Source organism: Astatotilapia calliptera, chromosome 16, assembly GCF_964374335.1.
Source record: "Astatotilapia calliptera chromosome 16, fAstCal68.1, whole genome shotgun sequence".
Lineage (NCBI taxonomy): Eukaryota > Metazoa > Chordata > Actinopteri > Cichliformes > Cichlidae > Astatotilapia > Astatotilapia calliptera.
Window position 1 is genome coordinate 20613361 of NC_137437.1, and position 23742 is coordinate 20637102.

The window sequence follows — 23742 nt, forward strand, 5'->3', positions numbered from 1 at the left end:
TTGACAAGCAACACACATGTTGTAATTTGAAGCAGCGTAACAGTTTCTCTTTCTATTCAAGAAACAGTAAATTTCTTTTATAATACGAGTGCTAATATATTATTCGAATGAAGTATTTTCTGCCATAGCTGCTTTGAAAGATTTATGTGCTTTCACTCTTGTTATTTGTTATTTTTTAAATTTATTTAATTTTGTAATTTTGTAATTTTTTTTTACTTTAGGAATAAACTGACATGGAACTCTGTGTGTGTGTGTGTGTGTGTGTGTGTGTGTGTGTGTGTGTGTGTGTGTGTGTGTGTGTGTGTGTGTGTGTGTGTGTGTGTGTGTGCAAAGCTTGTTTGATTACTGTGCTGAAAGCCGGTCAAGAGCAACTCGTGTAAAAATAGGAAATTTGACATGCACAGTGAAAGCTGCTTACATCTGTCTGCAGTCATTTGGCATCATTTCCATGTCACCGAACACGGGGAAGATCCACTACACCAGCTGCTCTGCAACAGAGGGATGAAATCACATTTATAGTCACTAAGAGTGACACGCGAGTGACATGAAAACAGAAAAGTTTGACGCAGCAAGAAAGAACTGCTCCTAAGGGTGACAGAAAAGGTATGGGAGGAATGTCACCTATCGTTAGCACACGGAGCCTGAGCTGTTGTTTTGGCACATCCTGATGCTGATTGTGACTGTACTGTGAAATCACTCACTGTAATCCCAATATCTAATGATTTGTGCCTTCTCCAGAGGAATCTTCTATCCCATCAACTGACTTTAAAGCTGTTTAGTTCTTCCTCTTTGTGGCATAAATGACACACAGCATAAGCATCTTACTCGGAAGAAGCAAACAAGCAAACTATGAAAAGAAGATATTTTCTTGTATGACTACTCGTGTCCCCCTTCTCCAGTCTTTTAAGGTTTCCATGTGACTCTCCTGGAGAATTTCTGCTCATTCTGGCTCTGATGATGATGACGGGGCAGCTGAATGCAGAGACTTTGTTCCACTAATGAGCAGTGACATGCAGCTACACTGACCTATGGTGACAGAGGACTGCCCACATCAGCAAAACAATGGACTGATGGAATCCCCCCTGAACTCGAGCTATGGGGTCCTGCTACACCCTCACTGTTGAGAAGGAAATGGTTACTCGTGTGACCTGAACTGGGTCATAATGGATGATGATTTATTGAATCAGAAGGGTGACTGCTCGGAGCTATCACAGATAAAGAAAATTAAAAGGGAACTTCACTGATAATACAGAAGATTTAACTCATTTGTCACTGTCATTAATAGTTGAGTTCTAGTTTTAAAAAAATGTTTTTAAGCCTCAGATGAATGTGCTTTAGTTTGGTGTCAGCACATCTTTACCTGGACTTCGAAACAACAGATTTAGAAATCAGCTCTTTCATAATCAAGCAGACTTTAAAACACACGGTGCTGCAAGGATGCATGAATTCATAATTTCTGCTGCATTTCTATTTGACCTGTCACCAAAACTATGGATATTACTGATTTGTATCCTTCTCGCTTGTGTATCTGTCTTGGTCATATCTAGTAGATTTCTTGATTAATTCAGTTCATTTATATACATATATATATATATATATATATATATATATATATATATATATATATATATATATATATATATATATATATAGCACTATATATGTGTGTGTGTAGGGCCACTTTGGAGCAACAGTTACCTCATGGTGCTTTATACTGCAGGGTAAAGAACCAACAAGATTAGAGTTAAAAACTCAAAAAAGTCAGATGATCCACTATTATAAAGAAATGGGCAATAGTGGGAAGGAAGAACTCCCTTTTTAACAGGAAGAGAAAGCTAGCAAAACCAGGCTCAGGAAGGAATAGCTAGCTATTGTGGTGAGTTAGGTGGGGAGAGGAAGAAGAAGAAAGAAAAGAAGCACAAAGAGAAATAAGGACAAATAAAAGGAGTGAATAAAGAAGAAATGCTCAGTGTGTGTCAGAAGTCCACCAGAAGTCTGAGCCCATAGCAGCAAATAAAAGGGGTGGTCACCTGATCCAGCCCTAACTATGAGGTCTGCCAAAAAGTAAAGTTTTAGGTCTAGTCTTCAAAGAGGGGAGAGGGTTTCTGTCTCCTGAATGCAAACTGGAAGCTGGTTCCACAAGGGAGAGGAGAGGAGAGCTACAATGCTCTGCTCCCATTTTACTTTTAGAAACTTTGGGAACTAGATTGTGAAATCCTTGTGGGCTTCTATTTAAAGATATGATGATTTGTGCATTTTCAACTAAAAACTTCTTCTTTTAACTGACTGGGTAGTCAGCTGTTAGCTGCTAAGCAACACATCTAAGCAACTTGTGGCACAAAGTTTACGTGTGGAGTTTGAGTTGAACTTTCTGAGGGTATTTTGACAGTATTTGTGGTTGTTATGTATTATATGTTGTGAGACTGAGGAGACTATCAGAGATGATTCATCTCTAGGCTTTCACTTTATGACTATATAAAGAGTAGCCAGAGTTCAGTGCAGGTTTCTTTATAAACCTCCAGAGAGAGACTTGTTTTTGTGGAGATGCATGCTGGTGCTAACCTCATCAACACAGAGCAGCCTGCTTTAGGCTTTAGGCGTGTTAATAAAAGGAACTATGCTGCCATCTTATGGCGACAACTGCACTTCCGCTCCGTCACTACCTGAACTTTCCCAGGATCTCCGGGAGATCTGAACGCATCACAGTGTCAAACGACCAACACACCTGGACTCCTCACGCGGATGTGACGTAGCTTAAATCACCATTAGTTTATTTATTTATTTTTAGAGTTGTGCGCAGACAGAAAAAGAGAGGTAAGTGAACAAAAGGGATTTTGTGAACAAGTAAATTTTATGACCTCTGGGTGGCGCTGTAGTTATTCTCCACAGCAACAAAACCTTCACCTTTAGGCGATATCCACAAGGTTTGGTTTTGTGTCAGCTCCTTGAGATTTCCCTTAAACAGTCCCCTCCTTATCTAGTTTGCTTCTGACAAAAAAGAAGAAAAGTGTTACTGTTGCTCAGGGTTTTTTTTTTACTATAAAGAACTGTTAAGCTTTAATAAACAAATTCCAACAAAAAACATACACTGTGCTGCAAGCCAAAAACTGCTTCTTGGCCCAGTTTAATGCATCGTTTTCCTAACGTGCAGTAGGTGTTATCCATTGTCCAAAATCAATATTCATCTGGTTTTAAACGGCAGTTTGCGCGTGGAGATCAGGCCTGGGTCTGCAGGCTAAACCTTTTGAGATGCTTTTATGTAAAACTATCCGCAGACAACTGGGACAGACAGACCTGAAGAAATAATGGAGGGTGGACGCGGTGGGGAGTAGTCAGTCGTGCAGCCCTTACTCATTGGTTGCCTCAGACACAGTAGCTCTCCCTCTCACTCTCTCATAAATGCGCTCCCACCGCCGACCGTAGCAGATAATCACAGGCCACTGTGAGAAGGACACACCTTGCGCTGATTTTGCCAAGGTATACACGGGGATGCGTTTTGATTCACGAAAGGGTGTCATCAGTGCAAGATTTGAGTCGTGCTTTACAGCCTGTCGCGCAATCGCCTAGGTCGCGATTTTTGCGATATTCTTTTTTTTTTTCGCATAGGTTAGTGGGCTGCTCTCCCCCAGTTCCAAGATGACTGGAGTTTTCGAGAACTTAAATACTGATATGCATTCGAACCAGATTACCTCAAGCAATTACCACAGCTTGCACAAATCGCAGGAGTCCCCGACTCTGCCGGTTTCCACGGCGACGGACAGCAGCTATTACAACGGCCAGCAGCCTGGGCACTGCGCCGGGTCACCGTTTGGACAACTGGGCACTTACCAGTACCACAGCAGCGCCACGAGTTCTGTGCCATATAACGCAAAGTCATACGACCTCGGTTTCAACTCATCGTATGGTACATACGGTTCTTATGGCTCCAACTCATCGCCAACTCCCGCAGACACAGGTAGGCGAGCTCTCAAGTTCGTTTTAGAGCATTTTGCATGTATTCAGTGGCTTTGTCTTTGACCAAAACGCACTGCAGAACATGTCTGAGTTAATTTGTATGCACAGTATTTGACAAAAATATTATTATCTGACTAAAATGTATTGATGCTTTATTTTTCTTGTATGAATATGTAACACGATAAACTGTTTTATTTATTTCCAAAGAAAGAGCCTACAGATCCACAAAGTGGCCTATTTTGGCTTTTTGTATTTTTTTAGTAGGGCCTTATAAATATACATAATTTAATCAAATCAGGTTTAAGGTATTTGGGGTACACAAATCTGACAAACCTAAAGTGACAACAGTGCAAATACGCCTAGCAGTTCTGCAACACTGAAAAATGCCCAAACCCTTCGTGCCTAACGTGAATTGCATTTGAATGTTCCCTCAGAGAAAGATGAGAGCGAGCCAGAAATCCGGATGGTTAATGGAAAACCAAAGAAGGTCAGGAAACCTCGAACCATTTACTCAAGCTTCCAACTGGCTGCACTTCAACGGAGGTTTCAAAAGACTCAGTATTTGGCTCTACCAGAACGGGCCGAGCTGGCAGCGTCGCTGGGCCTTACGCAAACACAGGTGGGTAGTCTGCATCTGTGGGCTCATGCGCTGTCAAATATCCACTGCATGTCTCAGTGTGAAAACAAATTAAAACTGACAAAGATGGGATTTAAGGGGGAAATATCGCTTATAATCGATTTTAAGCTTAAATTAGTTTCTTTCTTTTTTTCTCAGGTTAAAATCTGGTTCCAAAACCGCCGCTCCAAGTTCAAGAAGCTGTGGAAAAGTGGAGAAATCCCCCCAGAACAACATGTTGCTTCCAGTGAATCTCCCCCGTGCACGTCTCCACCAACTACCGCCTGGGACTTTCCACAGACTCAAAGAATGAACAATGTCAGCTCTAGTTTACCTCAGAGCAGCAGCCCTCCAAACACAACTGCGCCTTCGTCGTTTTTGGCAAACTACTCCTGGTACTCAACTACGAACTCTGCCACGCATCTGCAGCCTCCTCTGGTTCAGCATCACCACAACTCCGCCATAAGCGCTGGGACAATATTCTGAAATTTAAAAGAGAGAGCGAGCGAGAGAACGAGAAAACGTCGGGTGTAAATCGGACAATACTGGTGAATAAAGAGAAAATAAAATGCCATTACCTTCATTTTGCAGACCTCGTGCTTGCACCATACGAACTTTACGCGCAGCATCTAGGAGATTTCATGGAACCAGACAGGTTTATGGACCTTGCCAGTTTTCGTGCTTACAAATGGTAGACTCAGATTTCTACAGTTATTTTTGTATTTATTTATTTTGTTTATGTGAGTGATGAATGAACCACTATTACCCAAAGCAATCACAGCATGGGCGCGAGCCCATATACTTTTACTTGGACGTCACTTTTTCTTCTTCTTTCTTTTGTTTTTTTTCTCTTCCTTTTTTATGTGTGTTGCCATCCCTGCAAAAAAATAAAATAAAATAAAACATGAATCGCAGGACAACCTGTCACAAATGTAGCACAAGTTAACTGTATGGTGCCTTTTTTGCAATATGACCTCATTTATGTTGTGCGATCAAAACAAAACCAGCTTACCTTTATCCATTCCTCACGTAGTTCATCTGAATAGTCCGGGGGGATAAGTGTTCCGATCCACGTTTGTAAATATTTTACAACAGCTTTTTTTTCATATCCCACCTCGCTTTGACTTAATTTTATTTTTTATTTTTTTGTCTTTTTCTGGCTCTTCATCCATTAACCACCGTGAGCTACTGATCGTCCCGCCCTCTGACTTGTATCAACACTAAATTGTATTTTCTTTTTTTGTTCTGGTCTTATTTATTTTAGCAGTGTTTCATATATGGCCAGATTTTATTTAAATAAAATGTTTTCTGTGCATTTGCATCCGAGTTTGTATGTGTGTATAAATACATTCTATGTTCACTAAAGCTGGATTTACCCTCTCAAAAAAAAAAAAGTAAATAAATAAAAATAAATCATTTTAGAAAATGAAGGCATGTCGATGCATTAAGATTTATTTATTATTATTTATTTATTCATTTAATTTAATTTTGTGCCTTTTTTTATTCAATGGGTTTAAAAATAAATAAATAAAAAATCTTAGGAAACAATTTGTTGTAAAAATGTAGCCTGTAGTTACATGAAGGTCTTGTGGTGCTATATCACGAGCGTGGACAAGCTCCAGGGCATCCAGGGGGACTCCTGAGTTGTCTCGGTTGAAATTTACTTCTGACTGCCGCCAGCAGCTGCTTATCCGAACCGAGGCTCGGGCAGGCAGGCAAGCAGAGACAGAGGCCCGGGGGGCGCACGCCGAGCTTAGAGCGACAACATCATCAACACGCCTTGGCATGCGAGAGGAGAAGACGAGGGTGGGTATGAATGAGCACAAGCTCGTCAGACTCTGTGGAGTCACAGAGCCGCTTTCCAGACGTTTTATGAACTCAACCTAACAAGAGAAAAGAGACAGGAACTCGAGAGCCAAGACAGCCTGCAGCTACAACATCATGGAAACATTTCTCACGCCTCACAAGCGAGGTCTCTGATCTTCGAAGACGAGCAGCTTGACCCACATTATTTGGCTGCTTGTAGGGCCTGTGGGCAACATGGAAAACACAGGCATACGTCCAAAAAAACAATTTATTGGAGCCATGCAGGAAACCCTGTTTTATTATAGATTTAATTGAGAAAATGTTTATTAGAGATGTTTTGACTCCAACAGACAGGTAGAGCGGGGCTCGTGTTATTTACACATGGCTCCCACACAAAGATGGTGATATACGGTGCATGGTCCCACACGCTTCTCTTCAAAAGACTACAGGCCATAAAGTGGGACCTCTTCCTTGTACATAATTAAGACTGCAGCTTGTCAGCGGTTGCTGTATCTGCATGATGAAGCCCCCCACCAACCAACCCCCCCCCCCCCCCCCTAGGGCTGACAGTATCAGACACATGCAGCCCCCCCTATGTACACACGTCTAAAAAATCAGTGTTGCAAATAGTGTACAAGCGTGCACTTAAAAAATGCTCCAAAATAACACATTTTGCTTGCTTTAATTTATTGTTTGCGTCATAAAATAAAATAAAGGGGGGGGGGGGGGTTCTGGGTGCTTTCTGTTGCTCCCTGTGATTTCATTCATGGATTAGAGCTGCTGTGGTTTATACTTTTTGCATTTCTCTGGGCAACTTGTAAATGCCATACCCCCCTATCCTAATTTATACCCTGATCTGTAATTTCATCCAAATTTGCTCTGGTTTGAGCATTCTGGCTTTCAAATCTGAAAGCCTGCAATTACTATATAATTCTTCGCAATTTTAGATGTCCTAATATGGGGTGTAATTTTTACACAAGACAATTTCCCGCTATTTCAAGCATCAACATTGTCAAAGTTGTATGTACATAATAAATGGGAATATCAATGCATAGTTTTTAGCCTAACATCTTGACTCGACGGTAATTATATCCGTGTGGAGCCTACGCAGAATTAGCCTGAATTGCATGGTAACTGCTGCTTTAAATTTTAAAAAATTACTCATAATTTCCCCCAAAGATTACCAAGATCTCGAGTGCACAATGTCATCAGCGTAATGAGGAGTAAACATTTATGCTAATAATCTACATTTTTTTCCCCATCAGCTATAAAGAGGGGAAATAAAGCAGACATTTTCAGTCATATTCTGAACTCTGCTGCTATAGCTTAGACCGACACATGGGACACATTTTGTGGGATTTAAGCGCTCGTCTTGAGTCTGTGCTGAAGGACTGCTGCTGCTTCTTGCTGGTGGTGCTGATCTGCCTCCATGCTGATATCTGAAAATCCAGAGAGGGCAAGCTTGTCTCTTCAATTTCAAGCTGAAAGGTGTGTACCACATGTTTATTTCTTACATTTTAGGGGCTTCGCCGAGTGCGCAATGAGGCTCGATTTGTCCATTTCTTTCATTGCGCACAGCCTTTATTAATTTGTATTCTCATCCGTGAATGATGCTGATTCTTTGATGCCGTTTCAAAGACTAGATCCTCAAGAAGCAGGAGGGGTAAAGAAAAATATATTACACGTGGACTATTTTATCCTCCAACTTCAGTGTTAAAGTGCAACCGAGGAGCTTCTTTTAGCTGAAATCTCCCATGGCTTAGAAAGCCGCTCACATGGAGAGAAGATGCAAGGAAGAGGAGACAGAGAAGTTCTTCTTTATAGTCGCTGCACTCGTTACTCTTACATTGTGCTTTGCTCATTTTGAAGCCTCTTCGCATTGACAACTCGGTGATGTACACCTGCAAGCAATTTGTCAGTCTTATACATAGGCTAAGTCTAAAGGGAACGGTGACGAAATGGCACCTCACCTATTTCACTTTTTTTCCCCTCCTATTGCAGCAGAAAATGTCTTTCAGAGCGCTATCTCTTTTGTCAACGCAGAAAGATCCTCGGTGCGAAAAAAATTGCTCATAATTACCTCAGAGATAGGAAACTGCATTAGAATAAATAAGGGCGAAATTACTGTAATTATGCTGGGTTTGATGGGCTCAGCTCGTATAATCAAGGGGAGAATACAGCGAAATAACACTGACCCTCTTGGATGTGCAGCTGCGCCTTTTCTAAGGCTAGGTAGGCAGATTTATGTTCACTGCAGCAGCAGCAGCTCTGCTTTCCTAATGGTATCGAAATATACGAAGGCCTGTTGTAAATGTGAGGCTGCACACAAAGAGCTCTACATGTTTAAGATTTGTATTAGAATAACAAAGGAGACGGCATCGAAGCAAAGCATGCCATAAAAAACAAGGCTACTACTCACGCTTACTAGTTTAACGTGTTCTACAATAATAATAATAATAATAATAATAATAATAATAATAATAATAATCTTGTGTTGGTTACTTTTTTGGATGTTGGCTTGAGTCAGGTTTAAACGGACTTCGCAGATGCCAGAAAATAATATTTTTAGGCCGAATTTGCTATTATAATAACATTTATTTATTCATGGAGCTGTGACAGCTGCAAGAGCGAGCACATCCGTGCATCAAAAAAATTGTTCTTTCTTTGTTTTGTTTTTTGAATTTTTTTCTTTGCAGGCACATACAAAACTCTAATTTTTGTAATATATTTTTCAATTCTTTATTTTATTTTTAATTTATGTTAATATTTATTTTTATTTTTTTACTTTAATTTAATATTAATTATTCAAATCATTATTTACTTAATTACTTATATCGTTTACTTTGATTTTTCCCCAATGCATCCAAGTGTTATTTGAATTTCTATGAATATTGCTAAAATCCAACTATAATAAATTAATTTGTTTCCTATATCACCACCGAAATGCGCGCGAAAAACAGATCTCGTTCTTCTTTTTAAAATATTATTAATATTTATTTCATTTTTTCCCATGTAGATGGCTATTTCTAACCACAGCCTTCGGCCGTGTTAAACAAACAAGAAGGCCTTTGAACTTTTCACTCTCACTGATCTCCATCTGATCCGCCCTTTGCCAGACTTTTTTTTTCTTGTTGCAGCACCTGCCTCTTGTGCAATTATTCACTTAACACACCCAATTGATCTCCCTCATGACGAAAAAGTGAAAAAGTGAGGATCGTTAAAGAGTAGAACAGAAAGGAGGTTATCTTTAAGAAAGGGCTGAAAGGCGATTTTGCTGAATGACACAGTGGTGGTTAAATCATATATATATATGTATGTATATATATATATATATATACATACACACACACACTGCAGAGACTAGGCCTCGTAACAACACTGTCTTGATGCATTTTTACATGCGAGGCCAGATTTCTAATTCTGAGCTTGACTCCAGAGGTCTGACAACATCTGCAGCCAGCGAGCAGCAGCACAAACACATGCAGGCTAAACGCTAGACATGACCATAAATCTAAACGAGGACCCTTTTGCAGTTAATTCAAACGCGCTCACATGGTGTCTGCTACAATAGCCAACATGATACTCCTTTGTGTCAGCTCGCATTAAACCTGCACCACGCTGAAGCCTTTCTTTTCAGGGGCCAGGGTGGGTAGAGGAGGATGGAGGGGTGGTGGTGATGGCGGTATGGTGGAGGAAGAGGTGGGGTGAATCAGACACCGTTCTTGACATAATTTAAATCATATTTTACTGCTTTTGAAACTTTGCACATTATGTACATAAACTTCAGAAACAGATAAATAAATTAAGGTGATCAATACAAAACTAAATATTTCCTATGTTGACTAAACACATTTCGACGAGTAAGCTACACAAAGCCTAAACCCTGTTTCACAGCGTATCCAGTATACAGCACAAAAAAAGGAACAGAAAAAAAGAAAATTATGTACAAAATACAGTGACAAATGAGCTGCTCACCCTCAGGACAATTTTTTTTCTAAAGCAGCAAATCGTCAGGCCTTTTACATTTTTCACATAACATCGGGGCACGGCATAGAAAAGCTTTGCTTGCGTTAGTGCAGCATTAACAACACAGTGTTGTCATTTCAAACACGCTTACAAACTGAACACAGACTGACCTCAAACAGAAAAAACTAGCCCGAATAATTTAACTTAAATAACAAACACGTAGAAACAACATAGTAGCATCTCGAGGCTCTGCGCACAGCACCCTGTGCTCTGCGGTTGAATGCGCTGTGAGTGGAGCGGCTTGATGGCTACCGCTGGAATTTATCGTTAATTATTTGGTTAGAGAAACTCTGCTGTGGCCTAAGTGGCCCTTTTAACTGTCGATGAATGCAAATTGACTTTTATGGCCGTCATCACCTTGGGCCCCGACAATCTGGCGTAAACAAACACGTGTTTTCTAATAAACATGTAGCCTACAGCTCAACAACCGAAGTGTTCACACAAATATGAGTTTGAAAACAAACAGAAACCGACATTTGGAAAAAAAACCCAAAAACAAACAAACAAAAGCAGCCAAAAAAAACCAAATGATCCTTTTGTCTGCGATTTCCGCTGTCAGGGACGGTCACGGACTGGTTGCCCTCTGGCGCATTGTGCGCCTTTTCACTCTGTCTGACCTCTTCTCTTCTTCTGTATCTCTGCTCGCCGTCTTCGGTATGAGGAGGCCTCTGTGTCAGCTGGCGGGATGCGGCAGCAAACTCCGGGAATCTTGTTGTTTGTTGTGCATTGTCAATGCTGAGCCGCGCTCAGCGGCTGCTGGGCCTTTCACCATCCTGATGCTGAGCTCTCTGCTCACATGAGCTGTGACTGTTGCATAGACTCTTGGTGTGTGGTTGGATACCATGAGGTGTAGCTGGGAATGTAAGATCCGGTCGTGCCCATTGAAGTCTTCACGGTGGTCGGCGAGCTCCAGACAGGTGCCACCGAGGGAGAACCACTGGAAAGTCCACGGCCGGTGGCCAAAGCGTTGCTGTCGATCGTACCACCGCCTTGCTTCATCAGCTTCTTGAATTTGGATCTTTTATTCTGAAACCAAATTTTTACCTGCAGATTTTTTTTTTTTTTTTAAAGAGAGACATTAAAATATATGTAAATATATATAACCATTTTACGCGGTTTTACGCACGTGAAAAGTGAAAAGCAAAACATGATAATAAAAAATATAAATTATCTTTATTAATAAACAACACTAAATAAATTATAGTCTATAATAATAATAATAATAATAATAATAATAATAATAATAATATAAGAAGAAGAAGAAGAAGAAGAAGAATGTATGCTGTGAGAGATAAAAAAACATTTAAAAATGTGCAGAAATGCGTCGTTGGCGCAGCTGCGCAGTGAAGCTATGTGTGTGCGGATCACACTCGCCTGTGTCTGGGTGAGACCCAGCGACGCTGCGAGCTCAGCTCTCTCCGGTAGCGCCAAATACTGAGTCTGTTGAAATCTCCTGTTCAGGGCTTGAAGTTGTAAACTCGAATATATAGTCCTTGGTTTTCTAATCTTTTTCCCTTTGCCGTTGAAGCGCACCTCTCCGCCTTCCACCACTGTGTTTTTCTCTGTTTCTGGCGCTGGCAGAGACACAGAAGAAAGCAAAGAAGAAGAAGAAGCAGAGAAGGGGAGAAAAATGAGGAGACAGTTGTAGCAAAGAGTGCTGCACAGCAATGAATACTGCAGCGCAAGTTTTACAGGCTGTACTTTAGGTATAATTACCCTTAATTGCATACATTGTTTATAGCCTTACGCAATAAATAATTACCAAGCCTAATTCCACATCTGGGTCGTCTTTTTTGCCTACACCGTCTAGTGGAAAGCCGTACCAGCACAGAAAGTTGATATTTAGGATCCAGAGCACTCTGTGGCACACTTACCTGCATCTTCTAATCGTGTCTGCGTGAGTCCCGAGCTGTTTTGGTAAGTCTGTACTGTGCTGAGATATGGACTGGTGGAATGGCTGCCGACGGAATTTACGTATGGATAACCCAAGGATCTGGGGAACGACGAGGCTGGACTGTAGCTGTCGTGCTGTGTGTGACCTGCAGAATGTAAACAGTGCATGGGATAGTGTCCGTGAGACATGGAGGAAGGCGACATTTGTTGACTCGGGGGTCCAAACTCCATGAAAACGGTTTTTCCTGAGGCAGGGCTATTAAGACTTTCTGGAATCGTAGTCATTGTCATCTCTTCTGGCGGTTCCCCTTGTCTCGCTTTTGTTGTTTTCCTTCTATGATCTCAGTGAAGGACGGATCCCAATTTAAGCCGAACAGATTTTTTCTCTTTCCATTCATAAGAAAATGTAGTTTGTGCCCGTGAAAAGTCCTAGGAATGATGCTGTGGACCAAGACAAACTCGCTCAAAGGTTTGAATCTCGGACTCATGAATATTCATCAAGACTGTCGCTGATTGGTCCACTCTCTCCAAGAGGGAAGCCGATTGGTGACGCTGGGGCTAGGTCCGAAGAACCTGATAAAGTCAAGGAAAACCGCAAAACCTCAGATTTCCTCCTGACATGTCAAGATTCACCATAATAACATGATTATTATTTGTAGTAGTGATACTGCTACTGCAAAAAAAAAAAAGGCCAGTAAACTTAAATATTCGGCTGCTCTTTCTGCATTAAAGCCTTTTTTTCTTAAGATGATGATCACAGCTCCCAATGCTGCATCAGGAGTGAACGCGTATTAGCATAACACTAGCGTTCAATTTTCATAAGTAGGCCTGTAATTAGTCATGTATTTAACACTTAGTGCAACTTGAGGTCTCACCTGGCAGCAGAGGGACTGAAACAGCAAAGTCTGCAATGATGTGAAATGAGAAGCTTCTCTGTCTGAGGCCTGATGATGACAAGAATAATACCAACTAAAAAAAACAACAACACAGCATCACAGCATATTACGGCAAATGTAGCAGAGCAATCCCTTTAAATTAAACCCGGGGATACTGCTTGTATTTAAACTACAGTTTCCAAATTTAGTCTTGCAAATTTAGGCAAACTTGCGGTTTTATTTTTGCGCATCTTTTTTTTTCTTTTTCTTTTTTCCCTGTTTTTTAGGCCGGATGGACACGTTTTCTAGTCGCATTTAAATGCTTTCCAAACATCTTTACGCACCCTTTTTGCCGCAGTCAATTTACTGATCACAGTTTAGTTAAACACCGCCACCTTTGATTATTATGAATCTAAGTGAGGATGGGGTGCGGCCAGCCTCCCACAGCCTAACAAGAATAATTGTCGTTTGATTTAATTGAACTTACTACTGAAAAGACTGGAGGCAATTTCCCTCAGCGGCAGATTTAGAACAAAATTCAAATTGGTACAGGAGCTGCAATTTAAAATATAGATACACATACATATCTGTTCACTTACTCAATTTTTTTTAAGTCATGAAAAAAAGCAAATAAATCCGCATCATCCGGGGTCAGGGAGCCTCCGCGGGATGCACTTGAAAGAAGAAGAAAGTATCCAGCAGCAGCAGCAGCTCTTCATTTTATTAGGCTTCATTTGTAGGCTGCTTCTCTTCTGGTGTCTGCGCAGAGCAGAAACACAGCCTGGCTGCTCCATCCGTAGTCCCTCCATCTCCACCTGAATAACAAATTAAAGGCAGTTAAATTCCGTCACTGTGATTATCAGTATAATTACATAATTGAACTCATAGCAGAACTAGCAAGTTGCAAAATGTGTTATCAAAATGCAGGCGCTGACATCACGGCGCGTGTGCCACAATGTGCCAGGCGGCTGCGGATGCCTGAATTTAAAGATTTCTGTGAAATATTAGGCTATAACGAAAGCTGGTCCCTTGTCCCCCCTAAAATAGGCCAATTTGAAGTGATTTCTCTGGAATTACTTTCGAAAAATGCTTCAAGATTTCCTCTATCAACAACGACAATGATAATGGTAGTACAACCAATAATTATCATCTTCCAGAACAGAGGACAGATTTTTATGGGTACTTGGTGGGTGCGACTGATAACTGTCATTATTTTCCCACGATTATAGTATCTACAGACAGCTGTGAAGCAAAACCATTAACAGAATAGAGGCAGAATTTGCAGAAAAATGTAAAATAACACCCTAATAATAGCAATAATAATGAGAGATTTTTATGTCATTTGGAGACGAGGAGAAAAACATCCTGCATAAATTATATTCATCCCATTGATCCTTCTTGCAGAATCAAACATTTACAAACTTAATTTGACAACTATTTATTTCCTATTTAAGGGGGATTTTTTTTTTCTCTCTCTCTCTTTTTCAAGCCATCCTCGGTGTGGCTCGGACGAGGCAGGCGCGGTGATAATATTACCGCTTTCATTAATAATTTGACTCCTGCGCACGCCGGCAGGAGGGCAGCGCAGGCCACAGCGGTCCTTCCTGCAGCGGGGCAGCACGGCTCTAACTAGCCACACTAAAAATAAAGTCCTCCATGCATGGATGGAGCGCGGAGGCAGGACTCATTAGGAGTGAGTAGCTCTGTGGCTGAGGGTGTTTTAACACCTGCTGCTCTTCACCTGAGGGTTAGTGCAGAGGTGGAGAGACAGAAAGAGAGAGGGGGGCTGCTGCTGCTGCTTGTGGTGGTGATGGTGGTGGTGGTGGGGTAAACGGGCCAAGATGTCACAGACTTCATTTCAGTCCGGTGATAGAAAGCCCTCCTCAACTGCCATACCAACCCACATTTTAACAGCCGCCAAATATTACCCCGACCGCGGTGCGCTGGTAAACTGTGCATCCATGCTGTGTGGAGGCTCAGCTCCCTGTGCACCCTACAGGCTCTGCATGGGAGTGATGATTAATTACCAACACTGGAGGTGCAGGGAAATTTAAATCCTTTTTTTTTTTTAAATAAAATAAAATCGCAATTCCTCTTCCTTAAACTGCAAAAGATCAAATATGCCTATTAGGATATGTATATTTCCCCCTCCTTCTGATTTTAGAATTTCTGAGAATATTGAATTATTTCCGAAGTGTGCAAATCCTTCTTTTTTTTTATTGCTATTATTATTATTTACTAAATGGTTATAGGGCACAGATATCTCAAACAGCACTAACAATATAACTGATGTAAAATCTTATTATTAATAATAATAATAAAGATGAATACAGCAGGCCTCAGCACATCATCAAATCCAAATGCAATTCGGTGAGTGATCTGCAGCAGAAATGTCAAACTATACGAAGGTTGCATTTCACGTTTTTAAAGGCAGCGGATCAGACAAGTGAAATTGCCTTTTGTCCTGCTTCTTCTCTGGCGTTGCTTCGCGCTGCCATCCTGTAATTTGCAGCCTCAATGAACGAAAACTAGATGCACTACAATTAACTCGATTCAATGTCTATTTTCATGTTCAATGCGGCATCAAAATGCGAATTGATTTTGTTTACCGAGTTACGTGTAAACAAAAAAAAAACAACAAAAAATGAATCATAGTATCTGAGAGGCAAGATTGTCGCATTGGTTAATTTATTGCATTATCATAGGGGTCAAGAGGGAGAAGATGAAATCATGTTGGGTTTTATTTGACTGTTTATATAAAACAGAGAAGGACGCAGAATTTATTTTGGACAGCTGAACTCAAATTTGTTTGGTGTCAGTTTTTTCCCTCAGAATATGTTTTAATAGCTAATGGTGCATTTCTGTGTGATAATCGGAGTTGACAGTATATTTTATCAGCTCATCATTTATGTTGTGTGAAATGAAAATTTTTAAAATATATTTAGAGTTTTTCATTTTCATTTTCTTCCTGTATAAATGTGACTTTTTTCATTCAATTTCACATCCTAATTAAAACATGCTTGTGTTCCTCATTTGATTTTAATTGACAGTTTATAAGCAGGACAAAGTTAACTTTGCACTTTGTCATATTTTAATAGCAAACTAAAATGTTTTTTTCTCTCCTTGTTTAAACAATTAAACAATTAAAAAAATGAAACTAAGAAATTGTTCGGGATAACAATCATTATTTTTGTTTGTTTTCAGGCTTTGGTGACCTCATGAGCTCCTGCTTCTCATCACTTTGGGAGGAACTGGACAATCTGGACTTGTTGCTCCGGAAGTGACTGACACTCTTATAAGTGCTGAAGCCTGGAGGCAATAAATCAAATTGAAAATATATATATGTTTATATATTTGCTTGTTTTTAAAATATCCTTTCTTGATTTTCACACCTGTGGAAAAACATGATGTCCAAGTCTTTCATATCCAGCAGGGCCTCCCTAATATACCTCTAATATGCTGGCTGACTGACTTAAGGTGGCTCATTGCAGAGCTGAAAAGTCACATTTCAAACTCCTTTTTTTCTTTCCATCTCAGTGCTCAGAGCAGCTCTTTCTTCAGAAAGCTGGGGGTCACGGTGTGGAAAGGCTCCTAGTGAACTGGTAGAAATGCTGTCCCCATTACAGCAGCAGCAGGGGTCAGGCCATGGCAGCAAGCATCCAACCTGACCAAAATTGGCTGCAAAATGACCAATTACCTGAGGGAAGGCTGGGGAGAGAGGACTTGGAAAAATATGACTTTTACTTAATTCAGCTAAACTGTAAAAGAAACTAGTGTCAGGCGGATGCTTCATACTTGTGGACATATTGCAGAGTCCCACTTGTTAAGCTCCACTTTCACGTTAACAAATTAGATGGAGAAAAAAATGAGTGAAAAATTAAAGTCTTAGTCTGCGCAGTGATGCGAGAGAGATGGATGACAGGGGTAGAAATCAATAAAATGCATCCATAACGGAGAATTATTTCACCTACAGTAAAACAACGATTGATTAAACATCTTTACATGCAGGCCTTATTGAATTAATTTCCCCACAAATGGAAAACATGCAAATTCGCCAATTAAGTCATTTGCCCATGGAGAGCTGGGCTGCTTGACGTTCAGCTGCCACTGCGCCTTTAGTCTGAAACCCTTTTTAGTTTTTGTTAAGAGTTAAGTCTCCAACAAAGACAGGAAGGAGGTCAGCACTCAGCCAACACCTGAATGCGCCTCTCTTTTTTGTGCTCCCCTTGATCCCCACAGTCTGTGCCTGTCATTAGTCTTAATGATGGAAAATTGTCATGTTGATACAAGTCTTGCTCTCCCCCTCTCTTCTTTGTATAAGTAGAAGGTGGAAGCTCCATTTGTAACAAAGTTCTTTGTGACTAAAAGCCGTGGACATTGCATTTGTGCTGGGGGAGAAAAAAGGCTGTAGATGCTCTTTCCATAGCTGGGATAATTATTCCTACTGTGACCTTAATGATTCGCTCTGTTCATCCTGCATCTCATCCACGTGCCAGGCCCTCAGCAGAGCCCTGTGTCAGGGAATATGAAAAACCCATATAATGAAACCATTTTGGCTGATGGAAAAAAGGGGCTACTGAAGCTGCACTTGCTACAAAGACGGCTCAATTATATGAGTAATTGTGATAATTTTCCCTCCATTCACTGCCTTCTCTGAAAGGTAAAAAACACAGATGCTGAAAGGGAAATTACTTGGACAATATATAATCTGTGAAATGGTCACAACAGAAAAAAAAAAGATGACTGTAAGAAAGTGTAGGACTATAAATAGGTATGTTAATGCAGGGCACATAAATACACCCTCAGAAGCTCGCAGACATAAACAAACAGCTCTACACTGTGCGAGCTCATGTGAAGAGCAAAAAAAAAAGCAACAAATGACCAGTGGGGGAAAAAAAACATGATAAAAGTAGATATGCAGCTGCCAGAAAATTAAACCTCCTTCTCCTTCCTTTTGACAAATTTCAGCTCCTGAAAATGCACCCCCATAGTTGGCTATCATTTGTTGTTCTCTGACAGGAAAAGGATAATTACCTCTCTCAGAGGCAGGAGGACTGACATGCCCTTTAGACTTTGCCATGAATGCAGAAGCTTGATAGAAAGCTTGAGGAATAATTTTGTTCTTTGGCTTTTCCTTTATGTTCGAGAGCATGTTTTATTCCGAAGAACTTGGAGATGGCAGTATTGTAGAGTGCATTAAACCATGAGTGTTCCTACTGTAAATATGACATCCTGGTGTCTATCAACGTCTCCATTCGGGAGGGAAAAAAAAAACTCTGAAATGCATTAAAATTTCAATTTCATCTCGCTGCGAGACAGACGAGATAGTGAGATATGCATTACTTTTTCCTTTCGCAGTGGGTGTTGGATTAAACATTTCTCCTTCCTTGGTGGGTGAAAAATATATAAAAGCATTTTTTTCTGTCAGGCAGAAACGTGGCTGTAAATCCAACTTCTGTGGAGACCTAAATGCATTGTGTTCTCAGAAGCAGCCCGCCTATGTAGATCTCCATTAAAGGAAACATTACATTAACACTTGCTGTTGTGTTTGAGGGAAACAGCAGATGAAGAAGTAGTCAGATATCCACACTAATTGTTTTTAACTCTCAGCCAGCTGATTCTTGTGAATTGTTTCATTATGGACACCATCATTTCCCCCCTCCTTAAAAGAAAAAGTCCATTTTTTTTCCCAGGTAAACCTCCCGCATGTGCATCCGCTGACCCCTCGGGCCCTGCAATCTAGAATAAATCTTTCCAGACAAGCTGAGCAACATTACAGCCTTGCAGCTCAAACACTTGTATCGCACTCAAATGATGAGTCTCTGTCACACACCATGTCATCAGTTTCACCCCCAACCCCCCAATAACTTCCGTCCCATTGAGCAGTGTTGTGTGTTACGGGGCCAAGACAGCCAGAGACCCCCCGGTCTTACTTGATTGTGCCTCCAGTAACACAGAAAAGCAGCTAGGTCCCGGCACAAGCCTATACTCAGCTTCATTTTTGTGTAACACACAAATACACGCACACACGCTCTCTCCATAAACCACCAATCTCAGTTCGCTGCACCCCACTGTGAACTTCCTGACAGCCTCCAGAAATGTTTTCAAGTTGTCAAATCTCTACGGTAATAGTCTGGGAGCAGAGAAAACAACAAAACAATAATCATGTGATCAGATATTTAGGTTATGTAAGGACCGTAAGAGCCTGTTTGGGTTGCATCTCTCGGGCTCTTTCATTTGCTGTTTTCACTTTGTTTCACATGGAAAGCTGGTGAGGTATTTAAACAGTTTGGACTCCTTGGCACTGAACCAAATTGGCTTCTCAAATCACTTTACTTGCTGTTCTTTGCAGCAGCAGCAGCAGCAGCAGCAGCTGAGACATTTGAGCACAAATTTGTTGTTTTGCAAACAAGTTTATGCATCCTGACCGCAGCGAGGGAGCGTCTGAAAATTATTAGGCCAATTAAAAGAAAGGCTGAGGTTTAATTTCATCTGTCAGGCTACAGCACTGGTTACTATCTTGTCCATATCTCAGCTGATTTAGTTGCTATTGTAAAGGTTTTTGGTCCTTCAAGTTTAGCGAGCCATGAATATGGTTAAACTTCATACTCATTTACTAACAGAAAAAAACTAGCAGCCAAAATAACCTTCTGTTATTCTGAGATATAAAAGGCTGCTGAAACTCTCGTTTATGGAGTCTGAATAAAACATAAATAATCTGCTGTAACAGCAGTGCACTAATGTGGCTCTGGCTACAACCTCAAAAGTCCAGCTATAGGACTTTTGTTCAATGTGCTGTAGTTGCTTTTTTGCTTAAAGCCCTGTGAAGCTGCTGTACTTATTTGGTATACATATATGTATGAATGGAAAACTAGCTCCACTTCAGCTGATAAAACCGTGCAGTTAAACACAAAATACATGCAAAAATGTGATTTAGGGACTGTGTGAAAATTATTGGGGTCTGCAGCCAATTATAGCTGGAGAATATGACACCATCACAACTCACCTTGGCTGTAATAACCAAAAGTGCACACTGGGTATGAGACAGTGTGTCCTAATTTCACATACATAATCAGAAATCCAACACGAGAGGAACTGGAATAACAAAATTATGCAAACAAAAATCTGTGGAACAAGAACTACAATGTTAAATTTATATTACACATTAAGGCGCACCACCCAGACTCCCCTGGTTGAGCCGGTGACCCACACGGGTCATACTCCCCACTTCCCACCGCTTTCTTATCATTTTCTGCACCGCCCTGTTTAATTAAGGCTAAAATGCAACCCCCCAAAATATTACACATTTAATACCCTTTCAAAACTTCTTCTGTTAAATTTTAGAGCAAAGTTGGGTTGCATATATGTTTGCTCCTATACTGGTATCCTAGTTTAGCTTTCGGATGATTTTATTCAGGTGGGAATAAACCAACAAAAGTTTGAATAGAAAGTTTAAACTTTTGCAAAATGGGAAACGCATAACCCTCGCCAATATGTGATCCCTTTCATCTCTTAATTTTCCCCACCGGCTCTTACCCTTACATTTTTGGAGAAAAAAAATATTCTCCCAGCAGCGGCAGCAAGAAAACTCCAATCATCCTCATGTGATTCATAGATAAAGGCATAAATGTAGGGTCTATACTACTGCTCCCACTGACCCTCGGACACAGGTGGTCTGATTTTGTACTTCATAACCAGCAGTCTGATATAAACCAGTCTGACCTACAGCTGTACCTCACAGATATTACTAACCAGGGACAGAGAGCCTCGTCTTCCAATTACAGGCTGAGCTTCAGGCTGTGGTGCAGCCTGAAGCTCAGCCATCTATGGAGAAAGCTAAGACAAGGCTGTCAGAGACTTTAATAAATGTAGGGAACACTGCATGGGAAAAGTGTTGCTGTCTCAATAGAGTGACACAGACAAGCCAAGGCTGTCAATGGAGCCCCTAATGACAGAGTAAGATAATGACAGACCCCAGTTAGAATCAGCAGGAAGAGGAAGATCAATCTGCAGCCAGAGAGGGAGGGATGGAAGGAGGGGGACAAAACTGTGGGCTCTTTCTTTTCTATTTTCTCACTTTTAGCTCATCTCATACATATCTTTCTGCTGCAGCTGGCTCGCATCGTGGCGGGGCAGCTCTGCATTAAGCGCACAGTGGATCAATAGCCATTACAACTCCCTCACAGCCTGACACATCGCAGGGCCACAGTTGACATTTCACTCAGGGCTGCATTGATCCCCAGTGCACAATATTCCAGCCCCCAGTTAGTAGCCGAGCCTGGGGTCTGGCTGGAATTGAAAAGTGAGGGAGGGGGGTGTAAACCGGCAGAGGGGTGGCTAACCAGCTGCCCGTGCTACAAGTAAACAGCACACCCCTTGATGCATTCCTCGTTTTCAATCTTCTGGTTTTCCTGCCACCACTGGCAATCCGAGAGGCTGTATCAGAGGATCAAAGCTTGACCTATGTGAATTATTTATACATGCGCCAGATCAGTGTATACAGCCATGCTGACATGGTCGTTGATAGCATCTTAGCTTTCTGCTGACCAGTGGAAAGGCAAGGGAAAAAAGAAGGGAAAAACCCCTAAAATAAGCATTTGGTGCAATTAAAAAGTGGGAGTTTCCAAGAAAGCTTATTCAAAATAAACACGAAAATAGCAGACAACACAAAATTAGACACAATTTGAGTTAATTTCTTTTTAATTGCCTTCTGAGGCCCAAGATGATATCTCTGTGGTTAGTTTAACAAAACGCTGAATTAATATTCGGGCAGTAGCCACAAAATGTTCCTGCTAGGAGCTTGTACAGTACCAACTCAAGCTACGTACATGCAATACTTCCGATAGGACACTCTCTTTCAGCACAAACCCATGTAGTCTGGATTGTTTGCATCACACGTGGTGGAATAATAATCACCTTTTTTCAAAGAATACATCATCTTTCCATGGAAGTGTTTGCTGTGCAGCTTCTCTGAAAAACAGAAAACGCGATCTTCTCATGACTCCTCCGCGGGTGAACAGTGCCGCTGTGTTTGATTTCTAAATTGCAATTGATAATTGAAAGAAAGGGGAATTCCAGGGTAAAATGACTACGAGAGATTTAATACCTGTCAGGTGTAGTGTGACCACATTGTTCACAGTAAAGATGATGGAAAGAACAGTTCTATACGGAAGGGGGAGGAAAGCAGGATAAATCTTCTTTCTCCTACAATGGATTTCATGTGTGTGTGTGTGTGTGTGTGTGTGTGTGTGTGTGTGTGCGTGCGTGTGAACAAATCACATCTGATATTAAAACCCCATCATGTCTGAAATGATATCATTGAGTTACATTGCAGGGGTTCATGCTATGTGTACATTTATCTCACAACTTATTTTAATGTGTTAGGCAGGATTAAAGGTATAATCCCAAAATTAAAAATTCCCTCCCACCACAGATTTACCACATGCCCTAATGTTTATAAAGTTTACACCGTGAAAAAGTGTGTCGATAAACTTCTCAGCAGCAAGAGACGTGTACCTCTGATTCACATCCTCTTTTTTTCTTTTTCTTTTTTATGCGGACTGCCATACACATACATGTTACAAAATCTGTGTTAATAAGAGAGAATGAGACCAAAAAAAGGAAAGTACATGAAGATGAGAGCGGGTGTTGTTCAGTCACAATGCTCTCAACATGAGATGATGAGCTGAGGGGGGCAGCGGCTGGGATTGTGAAGCCACAGGTTACCCTGTCTGCACGACCCTTGACAGCAGAGAGACACCGGAGCCCCGCGGGCTGACAGAGGACTCTCCCCATCAGCACTCATATAATACCGCTTTGGCAAGGACTGGCAAGTAAGACGAGGCTACACCCGAGAGCCGCTGGCAAGTTTCCAAGTGGTTTATGGATATATGCCAAGGCAGAGAATAGCCCTAATGTTTATGGAGTGCATGTTGTTTAAATTATTAACTGTCACGAAGAATTAAACACACATGCAAAACTGTAATATCTCCCATGATAAGTTATTTAGAAATTAATTACAGATTTGCACAATTGCACAAGCATTTTCTGCAAGGAACATTTCAAATTCAAATTTCCCTCAGAAGCCTGAAGGCAACGTTTTAGTCCTTTCTTCTTTTAGTCCCAGCTTTTTTGTCCTGCTCCCAAAGTCACTTGTCTGACTGGTCAATTACTATGTTTTTCTCCCCCACAGCCTCACAAAGTCAAATAGATGCTTTCGTAGCTCCGTTTTATGACAATGTTTGTGTGAATTATTCAGCCTACGCTTTTATCAAATAACAATAACTTGAAAAACCCTAATGCAGAAATAGCAATTCAGGTAGAAACTCCAGCTCTCTTTCATCCCTCCGTCTGCTTTCTTGGAAAAAGAAATCAACAATCCTCCCCACATCATTGACGTCTGTTATTCGTGGTTGCATTGTGAAGGAAGCACACAAAGCTTCACAGTAGCTAGCGAGACGTTGTATGTGTGTTTTATATTAAGAGCTTAAGGGTTGAGTTTCACATTGAAGATGACTGCTGAAAGTCAACCTTTTGGACAGAGAAGGCAGCGCTCCGCCCTGGCTTTGCTCA

General features: G+C 41.0%; 2 protein-coding genes and 2 long non-coding RNA genes across 4 annotated transcripts; 2 read left to right on the forward strand and 2 right to left on the reverse strand.

The window, feature by feature from the left end:
* Nucleotides 1-3421: 3421 nt before the first annotated feature.
* Nucleotides 3422-6000, forward strand: dlx2a (distal-less homeobox 2a). The gene is made up of 3 exons (XM_026144949.2): nucleotides 3422-3955; nucleotides 4389-4573; nucleotides 4730-6000. Exons 1-3 carry the CDS (start codon nucleotides 3637-3639, stop codon nucleotides 5054-5056), a joined length of 831 nt encoding a protein of 276 aa, XP_026000734.1. The 5' UTR covers nucleotides 3422-3636; the 3' UTR covers nucleotides 5057-6000.
* Nucleotides 6001-7569: 1569 nt separating this feature from the next.
* LOC145420942 (uncharacterized) lies at nucleotides 7570-16509 on the forward strand. Its single transcript, XR_013902184.1, has 2 exons — nucleotides 7570-7864; nucleotides 16375-16509. It is a non-coding gene; the product is annotated as an uncharacterized LOC145420942 (long non-coding RNA).
* Nucleotides 10099-12740, reverse strand: dlx1a (distal-less homeobox 1a). Its single transcript, XM_080290420.1, has 3 exons — nucleotides 12277-12740; nucleotides 11777-11976; nucleotides 10099-11446 (listed from the first exon to the last, which is right to left on the reverse strand). The coding sequence occupies exons 1-3, from the start codon at nucleotides 12584-12586 to the stop codon at nucleotides 11195-11197; spliced, it is 762 nt and encodes a 253-aa protein (XP_080146546.1). The 5' UTR covers nucleotides 12587-12740; the 3' UTR covers nucleotides 10099-11194.
* Nucleotides 12733-13912, reverse strand: LOC145420944 (uncharacterized). The gene is made up of 3 exons (XR_013902187.1): nucleotides 13770-13912; nucleotides 13171-13239; nucleotides 12733-12868 (listed from the first exon to the last, which is right to left on the reverse strand). It is a non-coding gene; the product is annotated as an uncharacterized LOC145420944 (long non-coding RNA).
* Nucleotides 16510-23742: the final 7233 nt, after the last annotated feature.